The 23,674-nt window shown below is 35.2% G+C and overlaps 1 protein-coding gene across 14 annotated transcripts in view; it reads left to right on the top strand.

The window, feature by feature from the left end:
- The window catches only part of RAPGEF6 (Rap guanine nucleotide exchange factor 6), a 191,365-nt gene that overhangs the window by 27,190 nt on the left and 140,501 nt on the right, over positions 1-23,674 (top strand). For all 14 annotated transcript variants that reach the window (XM_045487928.1, XM_045487967.1, XM_045487913.1 and 11 more), the window contains one exon: positions 19,410-19,479. In XM_045487928.1, coding sequence (XP_045343884.1) covers positions 19,410-19,479 — 70 coding nt within the window. The remainder of the gene's footprint in view (positions 1-19,409; positions 19,480-23,674) is intronic.

The following is a 23,674-nucleotide window of genomic DNA, read 5'->3' as shown; positions in this document are numbered from 1 at the left end:
ATAAGCTGGAATGATAGAGATTACAGTTAAGTTTTTGGAATATTAGTATTGTTCTTTTAAATATTTCCTCTCTTTTGTCTGCTGTGATGAATGATCAAGAATTTGTTAAGACTTTCTGTAGCCATTAATCAGCCACAATAACTCACCGTTATTTATATCAAGACAAGGAAGTATGGGGTGCCTAGGTGGCTCTGTTGGTTAAGCAGTTAATTGTTCAACTTTTGATATTGGCTCAGGTCATGATCTCGTTTTGTGAGGTCAATCCCCACATCAGTATTCTTTCTCTACTTCTCTTTCTCTGCCTCTTCCCTGAGCAAATGTGTACTCTTTCCTTCTCAAAAAAAAAATAAACATTAAAGACAACAAAGCTTAATTTTTTAATAATAGAAATGGGGATGCCTGGGTGGCTCAGTCAGTTAAGTGTCCAACTCTTGGTTTAGGCTCAGGTCATGATCTCAAGTTTCATGAGTTTGAGTTCTGCATTGGCAGCATGGAGCCTGCTTGGGATTCTCTCTCTCTCTCCCTCTCTCTCTCTGCCCCTTCCCTGCTCTCTCTCTCTCTCTCTCTCAAAATTAAACACTAAAAAAAAAAAAAAAAAAGTGACAGAAATGTGTGACATTTTAAACAACAAACTCATGGTACATTAATCTAACCATCGTGAACTTCACAATAAACATTATAGAAGTTTCTTTAATCATTTAAAGGACAGTTCTGGGGACACCTGGCTTGCTCATTTAATAGAGCATGCAGCTCTTGATCTCAGGGTCATGAGTTCGAGCCCCATATTAGGTGTAGAAATTACTTAGAAAAATAAAATTTAAAAAAATAAACATTTCCGGGTAGGGGATGCACATTTTTCATTTGACACATATTTTTTTTTTTTAGGTTTTTTTTTTTTTTAAAGGTTTATTTATTTTGAGAGGTGGGGGAGGAGAGGATCCCAAACAGGCTCCACACTGTCAGTGCAGAGCCCAATGCAGGGTTTGAACCCATGAACTGTGAAATCATGACCTGAGCCTAAATGAAGAGTTGGATGCTTAACTTACTGAGCCACTCAGACGCCCCTGACACATATTTGTAATAGGTCATTGTAGGGTGGTTGTTAGACTTAATAATCAGTGCAGATAAATTTAGAACATGCTTAGTATATATGAAGTATTAAGTAATTTTTGGCTTCTCAATATTATTATAGCATAGTAACTTTGGGATATAGTTATTATGATACCAACAGAATATGAACACTGCTTAGTATACGAAGAATGATAGTAGTATTTTAGTTCATAAAAGTATAGCTTATTCTATTAAAAATATTTGATATTCCCTGCATTAGTCAGGAGACAGAAACCACACAGTAATTCGAACATGGACAGTTTAATTTAAGAGATTAGGCACTAAGAAGGGTAAAGGAGCTAAGGGAGAGTACCCAAGTAAAGAACAAATTTGCCAGGGGGGCCCTCTCCCCATGATTTCAGATTTTGTTGGAAGTATGTTAGTTGTAGCCCCAGTAGGTAGTGGAGAACTTCACTGGGTTGCCTGTGCCAGACCTCGTCCTCAGTCATAGGGTCAGGGCTGGCAGGAAGGGAACTGCTGACCAGGACTGACCAGAGAACTTCCCCTCCCCCTGCTAGGGTGTGGTTGGGCCTTGAGGCTGGGGACAGGACCTCCTTTGCCTTGACACACGCACACACTGGTGCACTTCTCCCTTCCCTTCCCCTTGAGAAAGACAATTTTTCTATTGCATTGTTCTTCTGCTAGCACCCTCTACTGACAAAGCTTTAACATTTTCAGCTGGCAGAAGGATAGCGTTAACTGAATCTAGATCCTTTATTGGAAAGTAGATTTGAAACAGCATGAATGTGTTTCCAATTGAAAGGCAGTGGGTAACTGGCACAGTCCACTCTGAGTTCCTTAGCTTCTACATGGATGCTTCTAAACAAATTTGAACTCCCACCCAACAACAAAACAACTGTGTTGTCACCTTAAAAGATACAGCTGTCTTTTGTACCAGTGAAGAATTTCTTACCTTTTCCCTACAATAAGGAATTGCACCGTCCTAACAATCATTACTGGTTATATTAATTATATAGTGCATCACAGTGCTTTTGAAAATTCTGTTAACCAAAGACTAAAGTTCGCTTCCACCAAACTATACTTAAAATAAATAAGGGAAACAGAGGGAAGAAGAAAATGGTTAACATTTACATAAATACAGACATAAATGCAATAAACAAAGGAAAAAAATATCCTATATTTCTTATTTCTTTGATTGGTCACATGGCTGTAATTGGGACCTCTGGCTTCCTTCTTTAGCTACCCATTCAGTACTTCTGCCCTAAGCCAGACGTTCATCCGTTCTGCATCATTTACCTGATGATGTTAACAAAATCTTCATTTCTGATGGGTCCTTAAATGTCCTGCTCTATTGTGTTGGTGGTGGTAGTTTTCCATAAGCTTTGAATAGTGGACATGGCAGTACAAGGAGCCTAAGGGAATCCCCCCATTTTGTGCAGCAACTCAGTTTGTGCTTGTGATTGCGATTGCGATCAATTACTCAGGCCTTTAGAGTAACCCCTCCCCTGCCTGTTGGTTCATTGGCCAGGTGAAAGTATCTAATTCAGTGGAACCATTGTGTTTCCTCATAGAAGCAATCTTCTTTTGGGCACTAGGACTCAAAACCAGAACAAAGTTTTTTGGACGGGCAGCAAAAATTCTGAATGAGTTACTAGGTATAGTGGTGAAGAGCCGCTCTTACTTCCATGCCTTGAATATCAGATCTGTGTATTCTGGTTATTGGGGGAGACAGAAACCCTTGCTGTACATAGGCTGTTGCAAAATGAGTGCCTTGATCAAAAATAGTGTTGTCTAGAGTGCCAGGATGGTAGAGCAGGCATTTTGTGAGCCCATGGATAGTGGTGCTGGCAGAAGCATTATGGATGTGGAAGGTAGATCATTTCCAGAATATGTGTTTATTCCAATGAGGACAAATACCTGCCTCTTCCATGACAGAAAAAGTTCACTGTAAATAATCTGGCCCTAGGTGGCTGGCTGGTCCCCATAAGGAGACTTTCTGTTAATCTCTCATGTTGGCAGATTAGGTTCCTAGCAGTAGCATTAGCAGTTAAGCCCTGCATATTCTCCATCTCTGCCACCATGGCCACTTTATTCATGGGCCCATTGAACAAGCACTGGTGTAGCTGAGGGAAGAGTTTGGTTGACTTCCACAGAGCGTGGCATTTTAGTCACCTCATTATTAAAGCCTCCTTCACAGTGGATGCCTTTCAGGCATTCATATGAGATACAGATATATTGAAAGTCTATGCCCATTCTGAAAGAAGTCCTTCTACATACCCCTTCCCAGACTTTTTGTTACCAATCTTCCTTTCAATCCTGTTCGTTCCTGGTCCCTAACCTTTCAGCCCTACCATGGGTAACTTCCCTTGAATCTCTTTTGATCAATAATTCCGGCCATCTCTAAATCCAGAAAAAAGGACAACTAAATGTATTGCTTGTAATTATATTCCCTGGGTCAATTTTCCTTTACCATCTTCCTTGGGGGTTATGTCTGAGTGACCTCTTGGCTGTCCACTTTTGGGTGCAGACCCATTGATAAAACAGGCTCACAGTTTTTCTTCTTCTGTCTGCTGGTCATAAGGAATTCCCTAGGTAGCCATAAGCATAGATTGAGGTAGAGGAGGCACTGCAATAGGAGTTGATGTTGGAGTCTGATCTACCTACCAGCTCTTGGGTAAATTCAGTTTATTTTCCATAATAGATGGCTACTGCCCTGCCTGGCACTTGTGGCTAACTATGCAGTTCATTATAGGAAGTTCAGGCAGCATTGTCATCTGATGTCCTGTGGTTAGTCATTCAGCATCTGCTAAGGCCCTGTAGCAAGCTAGAGCTTGTTTCTCAAAAGGATAATAGTTATTTGCAGAGGAGATCATAAGTGTTTCAGAAATTGTAGACATCTGCACTATCATTCTCATATTAGTGCTTGGGAGAGTTTCTGTAGAGCATCTGTGTTTGCCATGGACCCTATACGTACCATTAGATGTGCAGGTTCATAAGACTGCAATGGTTCAGTGGCTTATCCTCCATTTTGAATTTGCTTACAGCCTTGTGGGTGACGCTGAAAATGGGTCAAAGTAGCACACTCAGTATATGTTACCTCTAGAATCAAAAAACCAACCAAGCATTGTGCCTTCTCTCTCTCTCTCTCTCTCTCTCTCTCTCTCTTTTTTGTTTGGTTGATGGCATGAGATACAGCAAGTTTTGTTTCACCTTGGAGGGGAAATTTTGTGTACCAAATTATGGAATTCTCAGAAACTTCACTGAGGGCAGGACATTCGAAATTTTATATGTATTTTAAATCAGTAAAGTATTTTTTTACGATTTACTTTGAACTAAGCATATAGGTAAAAAATCAAGTCTGAAATGTAAATGTCTTCTGAAATGAATTTAGTCTCTTTCTGGAATTGAGTTCACTTTATAGTTGCTGCAGTAAAATCTGTAAGCTCAAGAAAGCCAGGACTGGGGCAATTGAGTGGCTTAGTCGGTTGGGTGTCCCACTTTGGCTCAGGTCATGATCTCATGGTTCATAGATAGGTTCAAGCCCCGCATCAGGCTCAGAGCCTGGAGCCTGCTTCAGCTTCTGTGTCTCCCTCTCTCTCTGCCCCTCCCCCACTCATGTGCACGCATGCGTGCACGCTGTCTCTCCCTCTCTCAAATATAAACATTAAAAAATTTTTAAATAAAAAAAAACAAGGACGTTATTATGTGTGATTTTTAAATAAAATTTAATGCGTGTATTTATTCATTCAAACATTAATTTATGGTGCAAATAAGTATTGTCATCTCTCTATAAGACTCTACCCTTAAGACAAAATACTGATTTACTTTGGTTTGGGATGACTCTTTTGTTTGAAAAGGGTCTGTTTGGCCTGTAAAGAAAACTTTCTTGGGGAAACAGTTGTGGCAATGGATTCTACAGATCAGCAGGATTAGTTAGGCTTAGAAGAAGGGAACCAACATTGAAGTCAGAGAATATCTCCAGTAGTAGGGCATTAATTCATATAGCAAACACTTAGTGCCTACATGTATCAGGCACACTGCTAGTCTTGGGTTGGTAAAGTTATCACCTGTAAATAGCATTGTAAATAGTAGTGTTCTTTTTTTAAAGACACACTTTTAAGATAGTTTTTTGAAGTAAATTTGTACCATTCAAAAGTGAAAACAGTGGAACAAGAGGTATTTTAAATATTATTATTCCCACTTTTAGTGTCCTCCACACCATTTAACCCATTTACATAGATAACTAACTACATTTATTAAAATCTTCGTGGGTTTTTTTTTTTTTTCAATACATATGTGAGTAAGAAATTCTTACTATTTTTTTTTCTATTTCTGATGTAATAGGAACCTAATGTGCATATCAGGGAGTTACTGCAATTTCTTGAACATTTGCCTATTTACTACCCAGAACAAGAATTTGAACATTGTCAGCACCCTAGAAGCAGCCTGCAGTCTTTCCTCAAATCAACTTTCCTACTCCCCCCACCACCCAAAGTTACTATTTTTTGAGGTTTTAATTAGTCTTAGGTATCTGTAGAGTTTTAGCCTGATGATACATATACCTAAACATCATAGTTTGGTTTTTGTTTACTTTTGAACTTGGTGTTAATGTAATCATACAATATTCTTTTGTGTATGGCTTCTTTGAGCCAGTGTTGTTTATGAGATGCATCTATGTAGTTAGAGTTAATTCATTTTTCTTTACTAGCATTACATTTTATAGTTGAGGGCTGTTACTAGGAAAGCAGCTGTGAACATTCTTGTACATTAGATGCACATGGGCATGAATTTATGTAGGGTACACCTTGCAGAGAATTGATGGCTCACAGGATGTGCCTATGTTCATATGAACAACATATACATACTGTTGATTACAAGTTATATTCCAAAGCGAATGTACTAATTTACACACTCTCACCAGCATTGTGTGAGAATTTCTGTTGTTCCACATCCTCACCAACATTTGGTATTGTCGAGCTTTTTATTTATTTTTTATCCTGATACATTTCAGTTACTCTGTTGAATTTATATACTTCATTATAGTTTTGATGCATGTTACGGATTGCTAACGAGTACATTTTTATTTGAATAATCTTTTTGTTTTTCAAGTACATCTTCAAATCCATTGCCCATTTTTGTAATGCATTGTCTTTTTGTTCCTGAGATGTAGAAGTTCTCTATATATCCTGAATAAGCATCTTTGCTTGGTTATTTTTGTTGGAAAATATTTTCCTTGTGTCTTGTATTGGTCATTCTCTTAGCAATGTCTTTGGATGAATGAAAGTTCTTAACTCTAATACAGAGCAATTCAGTCTTTTTCTTTTTGTCTTCTTTGCTTAAGAAATATTTATGGTACCTGCAGTCATGAAGATATTTTCCTTTATTATTTTCTAGCACTTTCTTGTTTTCCTTCTACATTTACGTCTATAATCTACTTAAACTGGATTTTTTTTTAATGTTTATTTATTTATTTTGAGAGAGCATGACCAGAGGAGGGGCAGAGAGAGGGGGAGAGAATCCCAAGCAGTCTCCACACTGTCAGTGCAGAGCCCATTGCTGGCTTGATCCCAGGAACCATGAGATCATAACCTGAAACAAAATCAAGAGTCGGGTGCTTAACTGACTAAGCCACCCAGATCCCCTGCTTAGAGTGGATTTTTGAGTATGATAATGTTGCATGGTTTTCCATATAGATTCCTATGTATCCTTTTCCCATTCTTGTTGAATGCCACATTTTTTTTTTTTTTAAATAAATATCCACAGATGTGCCTGTTTCTGGGCTTCTAATCTCTTCCATTCGATTTTGTTCATACCTGCTTGAATACCACACTGTTGTAATTACTATAGCTTTATAATGTGTCTTGAAGTTTAATAGGGAAATTATTTATGAGAAACTGCTAAACTCCATTCCATAGCAGTTGTACCATTTTAAAATCCCACTGGCAGTGTATAAGAGTTCTGTTTCGGGGCGCCTGGGTGGCGCAGTCGGTTAAGCGTCCGACTTCAGCCAGGTCACGATCTCGCGGTCCGTGAGTTCGAGCCCCGCGTCAGGCTCTGGGCTGATGGCTCAGAGCCTGGAGCCTGTTTCCGATTCTGTGTCTCCCTCTCTCTCTGCCCCTCCCCCGTTCATGCTCTGTCTCTCTCTGTCCCAAAAATAAATAAACGTTGAAAAAAAAATTAAAAAAAAAAAAAAAAGAGTTCTGTTTCTCTTTCTACATAGTCACAAACGTGATTGTCAGTCTTATAGTTTAGCTATTCTAGTCACTGTGAAGTGGTTTTAATTTTAATTTTCCTGCTTGGTGATACTGAACACTTTTTCATGTGCTTACTGGTTGTGGCTTCCTCTATATTCTTTTGTGAACTGCCTATTAAAATTTTTTTTTTTTTTTGCCCGTTTCAAAGCTGAGCTGTTTGTCTTTATTATTTTGTAGGAATCTTTAATACATTCATGCTGCAAGGTGACAGGTTTTGCACACATTTTATCTCATTTGGTCGCTTGTGTTTTTATTTTCTTAATTTTTTAAACAACTTTATTAAGGTATAATTGTAGACTAAACTGTGCATGTTTAAAATAGTTTGGTAAGTTTTGGTGTATGCATACACCTGTAAAACCAGTGCTGTAATAAAGCTAATGAACATATCCATCACTCCCCCCCCTCCCCCCACCCCAGATTGCTCATGCCCCTTTGTAAACTTTTTCTTTCATCTGTCCTTGCTCCATTGGTCCCCAGGGATTATTAATTACTATTATTATTTTTTTGGCCACTATAGATTACATTTTCTACAATTTTATATGAAGTGAAACATAAAATATATACTCTTGTCTAGCTTTTCACACTAAAATTACTTTGAGATTTATCCGTGTTGTGATATGTATCACTATTTCAATATTTCGTTTCTTTTTTCTTTAAGTCACTGTACTATACGTTTGATCACCAGAAGTCTCTCCTGTTGTATCTGCACATTTGTTCGCTTTGACCTTCATCACTGTAATTCCTTCTCCCCTGAGTACCTGGCAACCACCATTTTAGTCTTTATTTGAAATCCGGTTTTAAAAAAAAGTTTTGGAACTCTCCATGTGACACCATATAGTATTTGTCTTTCTGTGCTCTGTATGGTTTATTTCATTCAGCATAGTGCCCTTAGTGTTCATCTGTATTCCTTTTTATTGCAGTATTCTCTTGTATGGACCACTCTTTGCAGTTCAGCTACTGGTAGACATTTGGGTGGTTTTCTGGTTTTGATTATTTTGACTTGTGGTGCTATCAACATTTGTGTACAAGTATTTATGTGAACATACGATGTCTTATCTTTTGAGTAAATACATGGGAAGAGAATGGATTATAACCCGTCATGTGTACACATACTTTCATTTATTTTGGGCATATAAGTATATATTTTGGAACGGCTAGATTATGGGGTAGAGGGATACTTAACCTCTTAAAGTGCCATATTCTTCTAAAGTTGTGCCATTTTACATTCCCACCAGCAATATATGAGAATGCCTGTATCACCTCCTCACGAACACTTGTTAAGGTCAATCTTTTTAAGTTACATGTCTTCATGGGTATGTGATAGTATATGATGGTAGTTTAAATTTACATTTCCCTAACGACTAATGATTGTGAGCATCTTTTCATGTACTTATTTGTCAGTTATATATCTTTTGTGAAGTGTCTTTTTGAATCGTTTGCCCATTTGGGAGGGGCAGGTAGAGTTGTACAATTTCTTATTTTTTAGTTATAGAAGTTCCTTATCCTTTGCACAAGTCCTTTAACAGATATGTGCCACACACATATTTTCTTCACTCTGTGGATTGCTTTTCAGAGGGCAGAAGAACTTAATTTTGATAAAAGTCAATTTATCAGGTTTTTTTCTTTAATGGATTATAGTTATGTTGTTGTAGGTAGAAAATCTTTGGTTACACATAATTTTTAAATAATTTTTTCTGTAAGTTTTTTAGTTTCAGATTATGCTATGATAGATTTGTCTGTGATCTATTTGTGTCTAGTTTTTTACATAGTGTATGATATGTGGATCTCATTTCATACCTATACATACTCAATTGCTCTAGCACCGTTTGTTGACAAAACTGTCCTTTCTCTGAATTACCTTTGCATCTTGGTTGAAATTTAATTGACCGTGTGGATCTGTTTCCCAGTTGTTTACTTTGTTTCATTGATTTTTTTTTTGTGTGTGGTACCATTGCTACATTGTCTTGCTGACTCTAGCTTTAAATCACAAAATGTATGGGTCCTCCCAACTCTGCCAAATTGTTTGGGTCATTATAGGTTCTTTGCAGTTGCACATGAATTTCAAAATAAGTTTATTAATTAAAAAAAAAGAAAAACCTGGGGCATTTACTTTCGAGTACCCCTTCTCTGTAAAGAGAACTTTCCTACTGTTTTTCCTTTCTAATCTTATATTCTTTGCCTGCTGCTCAAAGCCTGGGAGTTTGATTGCACCTGCACTGAATCTGTTAGACCATTTGGGGTAGTATTGACATCTTTTTTTTTTTTTTTTTTTAATTCTTTAATGTTTATTTATTTTTGAGAGAGAGAGGAGACAGAGCACTAGCAGGGGAGGGGCAGGGAGAGAGGGAGACACAGAATCTGAACCAGGCTCCAGGCTCTGAGCTGTCAGCACAGAGCCTGACATGGGGCTCAAAACCACAAGCTGCAAAATCATGACCCGAGCCGAAGCTGGATGCTCAACTGACTAAGCCACCCAGGCACCCAGGGTAGTATTGACATCTTAACAGTTTATCTTTTAAACTAGTAACAAGGTGCATCACTCTTTTTGTTTAGGTCTTTAATTTTTTTCAACAGTGTTTTGTAGTTTTCTCTCAGCAGTGTTTTGTAATTTTCACTGTTGAGGTGTTGTATGTGTGATTTTATATCTTGTAGCCTTGCTAAATTTCACGTTATTCTAATAGCTGTCTTACAGATTCTTTAGGATTTTTCTGATCTCTTGTCTACTGATGTGTGAATTGACAGTTTCTTTTTTTTCCCCTAATTTAAATGTGCCTTCTCCCCATTTTCCTGTCATATTGCCCTGGGAAGAAATTACAGTACAGTGTTGAAGAGATGGGCTGAGAATAGGGGCGCCCGGGTGACTCAGTCGGTTAAGCGTCCGACTTCAGCTCAGGTCATGATTTCGCAGTTCGTGAGTTCGAGCCCTGTATTGGGCTCTGTGCTGACAGCTCAGAGCCTGGAACCTGCTTCAAGTTGTTTCTCTCTTTCTCTGCTCCTCCGTTGCTCATGTTCTCTCTCTCTCAAAAACAAATAAACATTAAAAAATTAAATAGAAAATAGATGTGCTGAAAACAGACACTATTTACTTGTTCTGTATTGAAGGGGAATTAGGGATGAGAAGGTAGAAGCATTCAATTTTTCACCAAGTGTATTCATAGATCTAAATTTTTTGTAGATGCCATTTGTCTGGTTGTCAGTTTATAATCTATACTATATTGTACCCTCATCATCAGGCAACCACTGTTCTGCTTTCTAGTAAATAGATTACATTTACCCCTATTTTTTTAAATGTTTATTTGTATTTTTGAGACAGAGAGTCTGTATGTCCACGAGTGAGTAGGGCAGGGACAGAGAGGGGGACAGAGGATCTGAAGCAGGGTCCCTTCTGCCCAGTTCAGGACTCAGAGTCACAAACTGTGAGATAATGACCTGAGCTGAAGTCAGACACTTAACCATCTGAGCCACCCAGACACCCCACATTTACCACTATTTTTTATAAATGGAACAATAAGTTGTCTAGCATTTTGTATTTAAAATATTTCACTTAGCATAATGTTTTGGAGATTCCTTCATGTTGCTCTGTATATTGATAATTCATTTTATAAAATTGTTCATTAGTATCCCATTGTATGGATGTACCACTATGTGTTTATACATTCTACTGTTGAAAGACATTAAGGTTGTTTGCAATTTTTTGCTATAATGAATAAATCACCTATGAACATTTCTGAACAAGTCTTTTTATGAACATGTGTTTTTTTCTTGGAGTAAATACCTAGACTTAGTGGCTAAGTTGTATGGTAGGCATGTTTAACTTGTTAAAAGAACTGCCAAATGTTTCATTGACTGATGTACCATTTATATTGACACCACCAGTTTATGAGTTCCCATTACTTATCCTTTTCAGTGCTCGATATGGTTAGTCTTTAATTTTTGCTCTTGTGCTATGTGTGTAATGGGTTGTGTGGTATTAATATGCATTTCTGTGATAACTACTAGCATTTTTGCATGTAGTTATTAACCATTTACATACCTTCTTTTGTGAAAAGTTGGTTCAGTTCTTTAGAGGTCATCTTTTTATTTTTGAGTTATATGAGTTACTTATCATGGATAAAAATTAACAGATATATCTGTTGAATATGTTTTTCCTCAACTATTTCATGCCTTTGCAGTTTTCAGTGGCAACTTCTTTAATTGTTACAAAGCCTCAAGGATGATTTTTTTCCCCTTTTATTGTAATACTTATGTGTTCTAATTAATCTTGGCATACTCCAAGTTTGTAAAAATCTATTTCTGTTTTTTAAGACAGTTTTCTTGAAATAGCTTTATTGGAGTATAATTTGCATACCATAAAATTCATCCATCTTAAGTTCACAGTTGAATAATTTATGGTAAATGTGTACATTGGTACATGACATTTACAGTTGACTTGCATTGCCTGAAAAAGTTCCCTCATGCTCTTTTGCAGTTAATCTGATCTCCTTTCTGTCATTAGATACTTTCTGTAGATATTTAGAAGTAGTCTTTTGTTTTTGGCTTCTGTCAGCATGTTTTTGAGATTCTCCCATATTGAGCACGTATCACTTGTAACACATGTATTTTTTTTAAATTACTGAATCATACTTCAATCTAGAAAGATACCCCATTTTGTCTAGCCATTTACCGGAAGATAGAAATTTTGAAAAATTAAAAATCTTTTATTATTTAAGTTTTGGAGTTTTTACAAATAATGCTGTTACCAAGATTTGCTTACAAGTCTTTATACGGGCCATGTGTTTTCTTTCATTTATTGTGTAGATTGTTCTGTTGTATGACAAGCATATATTTAACTTTTGGAAAGCACCAAATTGTTTAAAAGATGACTGTACTGTTTCACATTCTGGCCAGCAACATACAATAGATCTAGTTTATTCATATCCTCTCCATCACCTGGTATTGGCAGTCTTTGATTGTTACTGTTTCAGTGTATACTTAATGACATCTCCATGTGATTTTAATTTGCATTTCAGTAGTGACCAGTGCTTTTGTGGATCTTTTCTTGTGCTTAGTAGGCATTTCTACTTTGTTGAAGATCGTTCACCCCTTTTCTCTATTTTCAGTTGTATTGTTTGTCTTAATATCAATTGTAAGAATTTAAAGTTGATTCTTGAACAGCTGATGTAAACATCCATGTGCATCTTTTTGTGTGAACATGAGTTTTCAGCTCCTTTGGGTAAATTCCATAGAATGTGATTACTGGGTCATGTGGTAAAAGTATTTTTAGTTCTCTTCTTGTTCACTTTAGAGTTCCTTGTTTCTTTGTATTTTGGATAACAAGCCTTACTCAGATGGAGATTTTGCAAATATTTTTCCCAATCTGGGGCTTGTTTTCTCATTCTCTTGACTTTGTCTTTTGTAAAGTAGGTTTTAATCTTAATGAAGTTGAGCGTATCATTTATTAGTTTCATGCATCATTCCTTTGATGTTGGAACTAAACGGTCACTGCCATACCTAGAATCATTTAGCTTTTTCCTATGTTTTATAGGAGTTTTATGTTTTACATCTAGATCTGTGATCCATTTTGACTTAATTTCAGTGTAGAGGGGGAGTAAGATGTGTGTCTAGGTTCATTTTTTTGACGTGTTTTCAGCACAATTTGTTGAAGAGACTGTCTTTGCTCCACTGTATTGCTTTTGCTCTTTTGTCAAAATCAGTTGCGCATATTCATGGAAATCTAATTCTGGGCTCTCTGTTCTGTTTTGTTGATACCTTTATTTTTTAACCAGTACCACAGTGTCTTGTTTCCTGTACCTTTATGATACATTTTAAAGTCAGTTAGTGTCACTCTTCTGACTTAGTTCTTCTTCTTCAGTATTGGATTTGCTATTCTTGGTCTTTTGCCTGTCCATGTATTCTTTAGAATTGGTTTTTCAGTACAGTATTTGCAAATAACATGATGAGATTTTAATTGGAATTGTACTGAATATATAATTCAAGATGGGAAGTAATGACATTCTGACAATGAGTCTTCCTATCCACAAACATGGAATCACTCTTCATTTATTTAGTTATTTTTTATACTTTTTTAAATTAATGTTTGTTTATTTATTTTGAGAGAGAGTACAAACAGGGAGGGGCAGAGAGTGAGAGAGAGAAAGAATCCCAAGCAGGCTCCGTGCTTTTAGTGCAGAGCCCGATGTAGAGCTCTAACTCATGAATCACGAGATCATGATTTGAGCCGAAGTCAAGAGTCGAGCAGTAAACTGATGAGCCACCCAGGCGCCCTATTTAGATCTTCAATATCATTGATCAGAGTTTTGTAATTTTCATCTTATAGGTCTCATACATTATTCTGGTAGATTTTTACCACAGAATTTCATTTTTTGGAGGGCAGCTAATGGAAATGGCATTGTATTTTTAATATCAAATTCCACTTCATTCAAAGTATATAAGAAAGTAATTGGCTTTTGTATATTAAACTTGTACCCTGTGACCTTGCTGTAATCGCTTATTCCATAAGTGTTTTTGGTGTTTCCCCCTTATTCCAGATTTTCTACATAGATAAACATGTTATCTGAACAGGATGGTTTTATCTTTTCCTTCTCAATCTTACACCTTCTGTTTCCTTTTCTTAGTGTGTTAGCTAGGTCTTCTACTATGAACTTGAAAAGCAGTGGTTGAGGGGGACATCCTTGCTTAGTTTCTGATCTTAGTGGTTATTAGCTATTAGTTTTTTTTAAATAGTCTTTAACAAGTTGAGGGGGTTCCCGTGTACTTCTGGTTTACTGGGTTTTTATCTTGAATGGGTTTTGGATTTTGTCAAATTTTTTTTTGCATCTATTGATATAATTCTGTAGTTTTTCTTTAGCCTGTCGATGTGATGGATTACATTAATTGATTTTTGAATATTGAACTATCCTTGTATACTTTAGTTAAATCCTCCTTGGTTGTGGTGTATAATTTTTACTATACATCCTAGCCATATCATAGTCTGGTTCTGATGCTTGATCTGTCTTTTTCGTCTCTGTCTTTTGTCTTCTGGTATTGCCTTCTCATGATATAGATGTACTGGGTAAGCCAGACATGATGTACTGGGTAAAAGGAATTGCTATAAATAGGCCTTTAGTAATATACTGGTAAGGTGTGAGAGGAGGGGGCCTTTCGTAATATACAGGTAAGGTGTGAGAGGAGGGGAAGCATTTCATAGTCCTGTGATTAGATCCCAGTCTTTTGGTGAGCCATTACCTCTGTATTTTGAACTTGCTTTGTATTTCTCAGTTTCTACCCTCTCCCCACCATCCCCTTGAAGTGGGTCAAAATTGTTAGAGTGGGCTGGAGTTGGGCATTCCCTTTCTCCTTATGGAAGGTTGAGTATTTTCCTTTCTAAAGGTCACTTAGCCTCTGATGGGCAGACCTTGAAAAGAAGTCAAGAATACTGTAGGATGTTTCAAAATGGTCCTCTGCCCCTGCCCCCGCCAGAAGTACAAGGGTCTCTCTTATATATTCTGAGATCCTGGTAGAGATCAGTGAGGTAAAACTCAAAAGTGTCGAGGCCCCTTCAGTTGACTGTGTCTCTGAAGTTTTTAACTCTCAGAGTTGTCCACACTGAGCTTCCAACAGTTCATCAATTATAGTTTGGTTTTTCTTATCCAGGCGCTAGTGCCTGCAGAAATTGCTATTCTGGGTTGTAATTATCTATACTTGTCTTTTCCCTTCAATTTGGGGGCAACAGTTTGCTCAGTTATCTCAATTCTATTACAGAGGTAAGAAAAAGTGGGTGACTTACTAGTTAGTTCATTTTTTTACTTGTTATTAGGACAGATAGCAATTTCTAAGATTCTTATATGCCAGAACAGAAACTGGAAGTCTGGAAATATTTTGAATCTTTAGATTACTTGGGGGACATTTGTAATCTTAACAACATAGCATTATCCGATCCATGGACATGGATTGTTTCTACTTACATTTACATCTTTCATTTCTCTCACTTATATTTTATATTTTTCAGTGCGTAGGTCTTATGTTTTTATTAAACTGTTTACAAGTATTTTTCTTTTTGATCCTATTCTGGATGGCATTGTTTGCTTCATTTCATGTTTATTTTATTCATTGCTAGTATATAAAAACATTGCTAATTCGTTTTTATATATGGATGTTATATCCTGTGATCTTGATACACTCTAAGTTTTCTAAGAAAATTTATAGGTCCTTAGAGTTTTGCTGCACTCAGAATGAGTCGTCTCTGGTAAAGACATTTATTTCTTTGTACCCATTGTTTATGCCTTTAATTTTTTTTCCTTTGTGTTACTACACTGGCTTTAATCTCCAGTACATTGTTGATTGGAAGTGGTGAGAATGGACAGCTTTGCCTTGTTGACGATGCGTAATGTAATCCCTAGATTAACTGTTAAGAATTTAACAACAGCAGGGGCACCTGGGTGGCTCAGTTGGTTGAGTGGCTGACTTCATTTCAGGTAATGATCTCACGGTTCATGGGTTCGAGCCCCACATCGGGCTCTGTGCTGACACTTTAGAGCCTGGAGCCTGCTTCCAATTCTGTCTCCCTCTCTCTCTGCCCCTCCCCTGCTTGTGCTCTGTCTCTCTCTAAAATAAATAGACATTTGAAAAAAGAAAAAAATTTAACAACAAAAAAGCATTTAAAAATCATCACAGGAATTAAAATGGTACACTGAAAACACTTGTTTAATAGAAATGATGGCAATAACGTAGAAGCAGAGGCACAAAAAAGATGAGGCATTTACAAAATAAGTAGAAAAACCATGTCAGTAATTTCATACTTGTGGTCTAGGCACTCCACTTAAAGGACAGATTAACAGATTCTTTGGTAATCCAAGATACAGTTGTATGCTTTAGGTTCAAAGCACAAATACATTTGTAGTAAAAGGATGGAAAAGAATATAGTAGGCAAATTATATTCATAAGAGAACTGGAGGGGTCATATCAATATCAATCAAAATCCATTATAAAATCCAAAATATTACTAGAGACTAAGAGCAAATTTTCATAGTGCTAAAAGGATGAGTATATTAGGAACATAAAACGGTTTTTACCATCTATATATTTTCTGATGGGAGCCCTAAAATAAAAGAAGTAAACACTGACAGAATTGAAAAGATCATTAGAAATTCAACTCTTACAGCTGGATGTCTATAATCAGTAGAACCACTAGATTGAAAAATTATAAAAGCTATTTAGCTTGAGAGGTACAATTACCACTTTGATACATTGGTTTTTTTTTGTTTTTTTTTGTTTTTTTTTCAGACTTCTAGATCATTCTCCAGGATAGAGCATATTCTAGGCTATCAAACAAATCTCAGTAAGTTTTAAAAGGGTGAAATAATTCAGGGTTTGTTTTCTTAGTATGTTCGAATTAAATTATAAATCAATTCCAGAAAGAAATGTGGGAATTTAAACAACATATTTATAAATGACCCATAGGTCAAAGAATAGTTGACATTGGAAATTAGAAAATGTTTTGAAATGAATGAAAACGAACACATGTCAAATATTGAGTTTCACTTAAAGCATCCTGGAGGGAAATTCACAGCACTCAATTTGGAGCACCTTCATGAGAAAAGAAAAATGGTTTCAATTCAGTCATGTTAAGTTTCCATCTTAAGAATAAGAATAGCAAAGTAAATTTGAAAAAGAGGTAAAGCTTGAGTAGCAATCACTGGAATAAAAACCATAAAAACAATAGAGAAAATCAATGAACTGAAAAGGTCAACAAAGTTGATAAACTTTGGGATAGACTGACCATTTTAAAAAGAAAACACAAATTACCAAAATGAGGCTTGAAAGAAGAGACATTATTGTCCTACAGAAATTAAAATATTAGAAAATTTTATGAGCCACTTTATAACAAATTGGGCAAATCTTACAAAGACATATTGCCATAAATAGAATGTAAGAGAAACTTTGATTATACTTATAAAAAGTAAAGAAATTGATCATTACATTTATGCCCACATAGAAAAGCCTAGGCCCAAAGAGCTTTAGTGCTAAATGTTTTCAGGTATTTAAGAAAGCACTGTTAATTATCCTATGCAAACTCTTTTGGAAAATAGGGGAAGAGGGAGCACTTACAACCTATTTTATGAGTCCAATATTATCCTGACACACCAGACAAAGACCTCACAAGAAAACTATACATTGTTATCTCTCATGAACATACATGCAGAAATCATTAACAAGATAACAGCAAACCAAATCCAGGAATATATTAATAAAGTATTAAAAACTGAGTAAGTGGATTTATTTTGGGAATGCAAGAGGGTTTACTATCCATAAATCAATTAATACAATATACTCTGTTAGTAAAATAAAGGACAAAAGCCATATACTTCTGGTAAACAAAAAAAATTTGAAAAAAAAAAAAAAAAAAACCTGTTCATGATAATTTTTTTTAAGTTTATTTATTTATTTGGAGAGAGAAAGAGAGTACCAGCGGGTGAGGGGCATAGTGAGAGAGAGAGAATCCTAAACAGGCTCTGCATTATCAGCTCAGAGTCTGATGCAGGGCTTGTGACCTGAGCCAAAAATCAAGAGTCGGACAATCAGCCGACTGAGCCACTCAGGCTCCCCCTCATGATAAAAATTTTGAGCATACTAGACATAGAGAAGGAAATTTCCTAATTCTGAAATAGTGCTCATACGTAAATGAAGTCTTTTTTATTTTCACTTCTAGGGATCACAGCCCTGTCCTTTCTGTTTTCCAATGTCTTGAAACTGATGTTTTATATATTTTGTCTGATGTTTTAGTTTTTTTTTCAGGTGGGAGAATAAATCTAGTCCCTGTTTCTCTATCTTCGGTAAAAGCAAACTTTGACAAATTTACTTCTAATTGTTTTATGCATAAGATGATTAGGTGATGTTTTGGGGAAAAAAACAAAAAATAGACTGTTCTGCCTAAGAAAAAAATGTGAGTTTTATGTTTAGAAGTAATTTATTAGATATTAAGATTTTGTTGCAAGATTGACGTGATGCCTACTGTGCACTAAGGAGGCACCTTAGGATTTTGTTATGAACCATTATTTGTATATAACTTTATGTGGAGAATTAAAAGTTTTATAATACTGAATTTTTCATAAAAGTACATGATAGATCACTTTCTTTATTCAATCTCTGTTTCCAGTCTATCTATAAAATTGCATAATGTTTTATAAAGGACTTCTGTATTTCTTTATTAAGTTTACTTTTTGATATTTTCTATTTTGCATGATTAGTGGAGTTACTTTTTAATTTGGTTACTTTGGAGCAATATTTTAGATATTTTATGGTTGGCCATGGTACTTAATTTTCATTGATGTAATATTTTAGATTGCTTTTATAATTTTCTTTAAGTGTGGTTTGCATATTAGGTATGTTAATACTGTGTCTGTTAGATAATTAACAAGTATTTTATTCTCTTCCCTCCTCCCCACTTTTTAAAATTATGAGTTTCTCTTTTCAAAAGGAAACATTGTTTTTCCTTTATGAGTGCTCGCTTTTTTGATTTGCTGAGAAATCTTTCTCCCAGGTAAAGAATGTAGAAATATATTTTCTTTGAAAACTAAATCAGTTTAGTTTTTATGAAAGAACTAGCCATGGACTCCCAACACTGTTTTTGAAAAATAAATCACCTCTTTATCTTACTACATTTATTTATGTATTTAAATGTAGCTATATTTTCTAAGTTCTTTGTATCTTTAGTTTATTACTGCTTCCAAAGTATTATAATAATTTATTTTCATAAAAGTACTCTATAGTGGTGGCTTCATTTTTTATTAGGTGTTTTACTTTAATTCAACATTATACCAAAATCAAAACTTGAGATTAGGCAAGTATCTTTTATGATTAGCTTTAGAGACGAGTTGAAGGCAGATACTTTAAAAGAATTTTTACAGAGAATTTTGTTGAGATCACTTATATCTGTAAACAAGAAGAAATGTGATTTTGTTTTTAAGAAAATCTTATTCACATATGTGATAGGGTTACAATTTCTTGGTTAACATCTAGGATTTTGGGTTTTTTTTTTTTCCTATATGATATATTTTATCTGTAATCTTTGCTAAAGAAATTGTTTTTTGGTTTTTTTTTTTATAGTTTTGGTAAGCAGTTTGGAGGAAAAAGAGGATGTGATTGTCTTGTATTAGAGCCTTCAGAAATGATTGTGGTAAGAACTCTAAAGAATGCTGAATTGTTTTTTTTCTTTGTTTTTTATTTTATATACTTGAGTTTCAACTTTAAGTGTAAGCTTTTAAATATTGAAGGAGGTTCCATTACTGTGACATTTAAAATACTAAGTAGCATCAGACCTATATACCAAATTTGATATGTTTTTATCTACTTTAAGTTTTTCCTGATCCTTGAGAAAATTTGGAAAATGATACAGTTACATACAACATTTACAAATTTGGTGATTTCTTCTACTAGTTTTACCAGAAATTTTAAATGAAGGCACCCTGATTTTTCGAGTGTTTTCTCTTTTCCTATTCAATTTAGTTAATAATCTTTTAACATCCATCACTCTGTGTGCTGGACTTGAGGGAAAGAGAGACAAAGAGACACAAAATTATAACCAAGTAAGAAGTGGTTTAGTTCTTAATATTTTTACTTAGAGTATATTTAAGGAATAATCCTTTTTCCTAAGAAATCTAGGTAGTTGATGTAAAGTTAGAAAATCTAACTTTATTTTGTTTTCTAAGCATTAAAAGAACCAAAAACACAGGTTTGTTTTAACCTGTTCTGAGATGACCTCGATCGACTCATTGTCCTCCTAGCATCTCATGTAGATGATCCTGTCATCTGATTTGATTTTAAACTATTGAGAAGTGAGATTGCATTCTTAATGAAGGATTTTATTGTCAGGCATCAAAACTAAACCATTTCACCATTTCATGGTGCTGTTGTCATGCACATCTTCAAATAGTTTCTGTTTTCTCTTCTACAAACTCGATCACCTACATTATCATGCACTGACTGTCCTAAATTTCATATTTTAACTCCTAAAAGACAAAAATTAGGTCTTAATTAGTTTGTGTCTTTGTTAGGATTGCAGAGTGCTGCTTGCATAGTAAGTATTCAGTGAATGTTAAGTCCATTGAAGTTTGCTCAAGGCTTGGACTATGTATTATGTTTAAGTGTTGGTATATATAGTGTATCTAGTAAGGCCTCAGAACTCTCCCTTTTAAATAAATGTATTGAGGGACATGGCAAGAAAACTAGCTCAAGAAGTACTAGTTTTCTCACTGATTTGTCATTTGATCTATTTTGTATTTCTTTTACTTTATCAGGAAAGAATTGTGCTTTTTACTGCAGTGTTCTCATGTGCATTTTTTTGTTGTTGTTTGGTTCTATTGTGGTAAAATACGCAACATAAAATTTACTGTCTTAACCATTTTTAAGTATTTAGTTCACTATGTTAAGCTAATAACGTAGAAATTAATCACTCATATATTATTAAATTAATTTTTCCCTTAAGTCAAAGGGAAAGCTTTTTTCTCCCCATATCTGAAGTTAGCCTTTTCTCTAAGCACACCTGCTTGCTTTTACTGGAGGACAGTATTTAAAGCCATGATGTGGCTGCCAGTTGTTTTCATTTCTCCAAGCACCTCTTTGCTTATAGGGCCTCTCAATAAACAGAGTTAGAAAATATATCTGTGAGTGTATGTATACCCACACACTTAGGTGTACATATATCTTTCTTTCTATATGTGTTTGATACCTAGAGTTTATTCTGGCCTTTCCTCTTGGCTTTTTTGTACCTCCTTTTTCTACCAGTGAGAAACTTGATTTCTATTATCATTATATTTATTTACACAGAGTGGTTTAAGAATTGCTTGCTCATAACATTGGAGACAGTGCACAGTGCTGCTAGCTAGAGTGATGTGCACAAATACATCTATTTTAAGTGTACAAGTTGTTGAGATTTTACAAATGTATAATCCTTATAATTTAGCTCTATATCAAAGTATAAAATATTTTAATCATCCATCCTAAAAGCAAGGAAATACTCAGAATCATCGGAACCTGGCAAAAGACAGAGGAACCAGATTAAAAGGACTCCTGTTTGCCAAATCTGGGACAATTTGAGAATCTACATAAAAATTCATATTAATTAATCATATCCCTGTATATAACATAAGAATTTATAAGTTCTCCAGATATGGATGAATGAATGAGGGAGATGTTCTTCCTGATAATGTAATGTGAACTAATAAATACAGAAAAAATGATTTTAGAAAATCACTAATGAATGCTAAGACTTGGGGGCTAATGTTTGAGAAACCAGAATACTTACATAATCTGAACATATCTCTCCACAAATCATTTGTGAAGGGAAAAATTACCAAATCTCTAATGGGGTAACATGGAGGATACCCCTATAATGAATATCATTGCTACCACCATCAGTCTGGGCACAAGCTGATAACATACTAGTCCTTATATGATGAACTGAGAAGGACAAACTATCACATTTGTGAGAATTTCCTGCCAGAAATGCATGCCTGAATGTAGTCATTAGAAAATACCAGACAAAACAAATTGAAGACATTCTACCAATTGACTGGCCTATACTCTAAACATTCCAGTGTCAAAAAACACAGAGAAAGACTGAGGAATTATTCTAGATTAAAGACCAAAAAAAGACACATTACTAAACACATTGCTTGATCTTGTATTAAATCTTGGACACAGAGGGGCAATGTGGCTATAAATGCATTTGGCACAATTGATGAAAATGGAATATGGACTTGTGGATTAGATAATACTGAATTTGCTGATTTTGAGAAATATTCTTGGGTTGTGTGATACAAAATCTTTGCTCTTAGGAAATATATATTGACATATTTTGGGGTCAATTTATACTAAGATGTTTCATAAAAAAAATTGTGTGTATATAATATCTTAAGAATTACCAAAAAATCACATCAAATAGTTATTGATTTATTGTTGGTTGGTTGGTAATTTTTAAATTCCGAAACCTCATTTCATTGATGAGCAGCATAATAAAAAAAAAAAAAAAAATGCTTTATAAGTTATAGGAGAATATAATACAAAATAGTTTTAAGATTTTTATTTCTGATATTTCTGAAGGATTTTATCAAAATGTCCTATGAATCTTGATTTTTTTTGTTTTTTGGTTTATCACCATGACAACATCTTTTTTTTATAAGTATGCACCACACCCAACATGGGGCTTGAACTCACGACCCCAAGATCAAGTTGGCATGCTCTGCTGACTGAGCCAGCCTGGTGCCCCAATATTATATCTTTTGATATATAAAAATGTATTAAATATTTTGTACCAGTATAAATCTTTGGTATTCTGTATTTTTTTACATGAAATTATTTAGCATTCCTTAAAGGTAGAATTGCAAATATGATAGAAGTAAATGTTTCTTATTTTGATAAGTTCTTTCAAATGGTTTCATTGTATATTTGTACAAATTTGAGTAACTCCTCTAGTGATTGGGAATGCCTGGTAATGAACATCTTCCTGATCACCTGTTAAGTTAGTCTTCTTAATCTGACATATTATAAGGAAATCTCCCTCTTGCAGCTTACTTGTGCATACTTTCATATACCTATTTATGGGCACTTTTTTTTCTTACTGTTATTCTGTCTTGCCCATTTTCCTACCTGGATTCTTCTTCTTTTTATTTAAAAAAATTTTTTTATTAAGAGCTTTTTATTAAGGAATGAGCCCTTTTGCTTATACAGTGTTGTAAATATATCATTTTCTCACTGAAGTTAAAATGAATTTTACATCAGGTTTTTTTTTTTATAAAGGTATTTTCCTCTTAGAACTTTCTGGTTAGGGTCATGCTTATTATTAGAAAGACCTTCCCCATGACAACATTATTTAACTTTTAACCTGTATTGCTTTCTAGAATTTGTTAGTTCCTTTTTGAAAAGTTTTAGAACTCACTCCTCTGGGTAGAAGACAATGATAACCAGTTAACAAAGTGTCTCCCAACATTTCCTCCAAATACAATGCAGAACTACAAGAAGAGTGAAAGAATTGTACACATATACCATGCTCATGGCATAACTTGGAAGCAGAGAATGACAAACTTTATTTTTTATTTTTTGGTTTTTTTTTTTTTCAACGTTTATTTATTTTTTTGGGGGGGACAGAGAGAGACAGAGCATGAACGGGGGAGGGGCAGAGAGAGAGGGAGACACAGAATCGGAAACAGGCTCCAGGCTCTGAGCCATCAGCCCAGAGCCTGACGCGGGGCTCGAACTCACGGACCGCGAGATCGTGACCTGGCTGAAGTCGGACGCTTAACCAACTGCGCCACCCAGGCGCCCCGACAAATTTTAAAAGTAATAGTAAGTAAAAGGAGAAAACACACCAATTC

Source organism: Leopardus geoffroyi, chromosome A1 (genome assembly GCF_018350155.1).
Source record: "Leopardus geoffroyi isolate Oge1 chromosome A1, O.geoffroyi_Oge1_pat1.0, whole genome shotgun sequence".
Taxonomy (NCBI): domain Eukaryota; kingdom Metazoa; phylum Chordata; class Mammalia; order Carnivora; family Felidae; genus Leopardus; species Leopardus geoffroyi.
This window is presented reverse-complemented; position numbering and strand designations above follow the sequence as displayed.